The 2,500-nt window shown below is 39.1% G+C and overlaps 1 protein-coding gene across 2 annotated transcripts in view; it reads right to left on the reverse strand.

Moving 5' to 3' along the window:
- Positions 1–2,500, reverse strand: part of slc4a4a (solute carrier family 4 member 4a) — a 67,722-nt gene that overhangs the window by 30,958 nt on the left and 34,264 nt on the right. For both annotated transcript variants that reach the window (XM_078251405.1, XM_078251406.1), the window contains exons 9-10: positions 1,436–1,593; positions 583–670 (exon numbers count right to left, since the gene is read on the reverse strand). In XM_078251405.1, the coding sequence (XP_078107531.1) occupies positions 583–670; positions 1,436–1,593 (246 nt within the window). The remainder of the gene's footprint in view (positions 1–582; positions 671–1,435; positions 1,594–2,500) is intronic.

A 2,500-nucleotide genomic window follows, 5' to 3' on the forward strand; every position in this document is an offset into this window, starting at 1 on the left:
TGTTATTTTTAGCGGTTCCTATCGTAATCCTAAGCCTAGGAAGTGTGTCTGTCTGTCAGGTGGAGAGGATGGCAAGGTAGTGTTATTTAACGGTTCCTACCGTAATTCTAAGCCTAGGAAGTGCGTATGTCCATTGGGTGGAGAGGTCGGCGAGGTTGTTATGTTTTTAGCGGTTCCTACCGTAATTCTAAGCCGAAAAAGTGTGTCTGTCAGTTGGGTACAGAGCTCCGCGTGAGCACGGGCTTCTATGACTGTCAATATAGCCAGCATCTAACGTTAACTGCTCCGCTGTGCTGTGAAGTAATGTCTGGTTATGTGAGACAAGCGTCTAGCAACATTGTTGTGGATGCTCCTTCAGCGTGCTTTGGAGGGGGGTCTGGCAAAGCGAGACTATGGATGCTGCAGTCTCAGCCTGGCAACCAACGTGAACTTTGAGTCTGGGGAGGAGGGGGCGGGGGAGACGACTCTCTCCAGTATTTTGAATTTGTACTGCAGTAACTATTTTAAACACTAGCTGTCAGTATTACATATTGCACCTTTAAAATAAAACACAAAGATCATGTGTGTTGATGGCAGTCTAACCTCATCTGACATCAGCGTGGCGATCGCTCTGCCAATCTCATGGTATGACTTGGCTTTGCCTTTGGGTCCAAGCAAGATGAATAAAAATCTGCAAGTGGAACAAAATCATTTGTATTAGTAATCAGTTTGTTTAACTGTACTTTTCTATGTCGGGAGCTGAGACTTGGCTAAATGCTGGAGTGCCAGTGCCATTCAACCATGTTACTCTATTTCTGTGCTTATCTGACGGACACATTCTGCTTTATGATGCATTATGCACAAACTTAAGGAGGTGATGGGATAACATTTCACTGCAATTGTGCCTTGTACGATTTCCGTTGACAAACAAAATTGATTGATTACTACAGAAAACACAATTGCTTGATGCGTACTTGGTTACAACAACACTGCAGAAACCAGTTCGGTGTCGCTCCTGTAGCTTTATGACATTCATCCAAAGCCAGAGAACAAACAGTGGGACACAGTAAAAGAAACAACTTTACAAACTAATACAATCTTTTTTTTAACTCTGCAATAAATTGAACATTTGTGAAGTCCATAATATTGAAATCTAAGTGTCAGATGTTGATTTAACACTAGTATAAAGTTTGACTCTTTAAATTGCAGTAGTGTGTTGTATTTCTTTCTAATTCAAGGTGAACACAGGGAAAACAAAATATAACATATACCTGACATTTATGATGCAATTAGATTAGCAATTTTATTGTATATTTTCTGACATTTTTATGTTATATAAAGTGTTTCCCAGATTTCTGTCAGTGGTACGCGAGTTGAGTCGCACCTAGACAACTACTGATGCATCTTCCTACAACTTTAGCTCCTATTTATGAGTTCAGACATGAATCTCAGCCACCTTGTGGGAACAGGAACCTCTGTTAAGGCTCCCAGCATCACAGCTTGCTGCAGACGAACAAACGCCACAAATGGCGTGTCCAGGAAGTCCACCTCCCCCACCAGCACATTGGAGGCCTCGGCATCTCTCGGCAACTTCTTCATGAACTTGTTCCTCAGCTTAAAAGTACAAAAGGGGAGAACAGGAGGAGACATTAAATGTTATGTTCACACCAGCAAGCTACCCAATGCAGTGCACGCTGAATGAAACAGCCTATATCAAAAAGGACAATCCCATTCAGCTTAAATACCAAACCAGGAGGGTCCCATGGTGTCTAAAAAAGAACAAGTTGTAACATGAGGTCTGTATTTCTTTCTGTCATGGCGATGGTGAGATGTGTAAAGCTAGACAGGCAGACACCTGCTGAGCTCCACAGGTTCAACATTTGAACTTTAAAAAGGACATTAAAGTCCTGCAATTGTGTCTATAAAGAGCTTTTTTTCTAGTTGCAACAAAAGGAAAAAACCAGAGTTTTACAGTACATGTTGTACCCTCTGAACTGCTATTAATGGATAAACTGACTATTTTCCAAAGCATAGGTTAAACTGGTGTGAAAATCACCTTGAAAAATCAACTCTTGCTGTGATGGTTAATCCATTACAAAAGGTAATCATCTTTAAATATAAGACATATATATATACATATATATATATATATTATATATAATATATATATATATATATATATATAATATATATATATATATATATATATATATATATATATCTATAGAGAGAGAGAGAGAGAGAGAGAGAGAGAGTTTACGAGGCATCGTGAAGATGCTGTTATGCAATGGTTTCTCTGTCTGTTCTTCTTTAATTGCGTTGGAAGACCATTTAGGAAATTACTATTTACGCTGTTTGTTCTCCATGCAATTGAGAACTATGTGACGTGTTACTTTGTTTCTTGCAATAAAAAGTCATTCCGATACCAATTCATTCCCATTCATAGACTTCAACTTGGGTTGAACAACTAAGTCTACTTCACTTCTGTTTTTAATCCAGGAGTTATCACATACTTTCAATC

Source organism: Sander vitreus, chromosome 5, assembly GCF_031162955.1.
Source record: "Sander vitreus isolate 19-12246 chromosome 5, sanVit1, whole genome shotgun sequence".
NCBI lineage: Eukaryota > Metazoa > Chordata > Actinopteri > Perciformes > Percidae > Sander > Sander vitreus.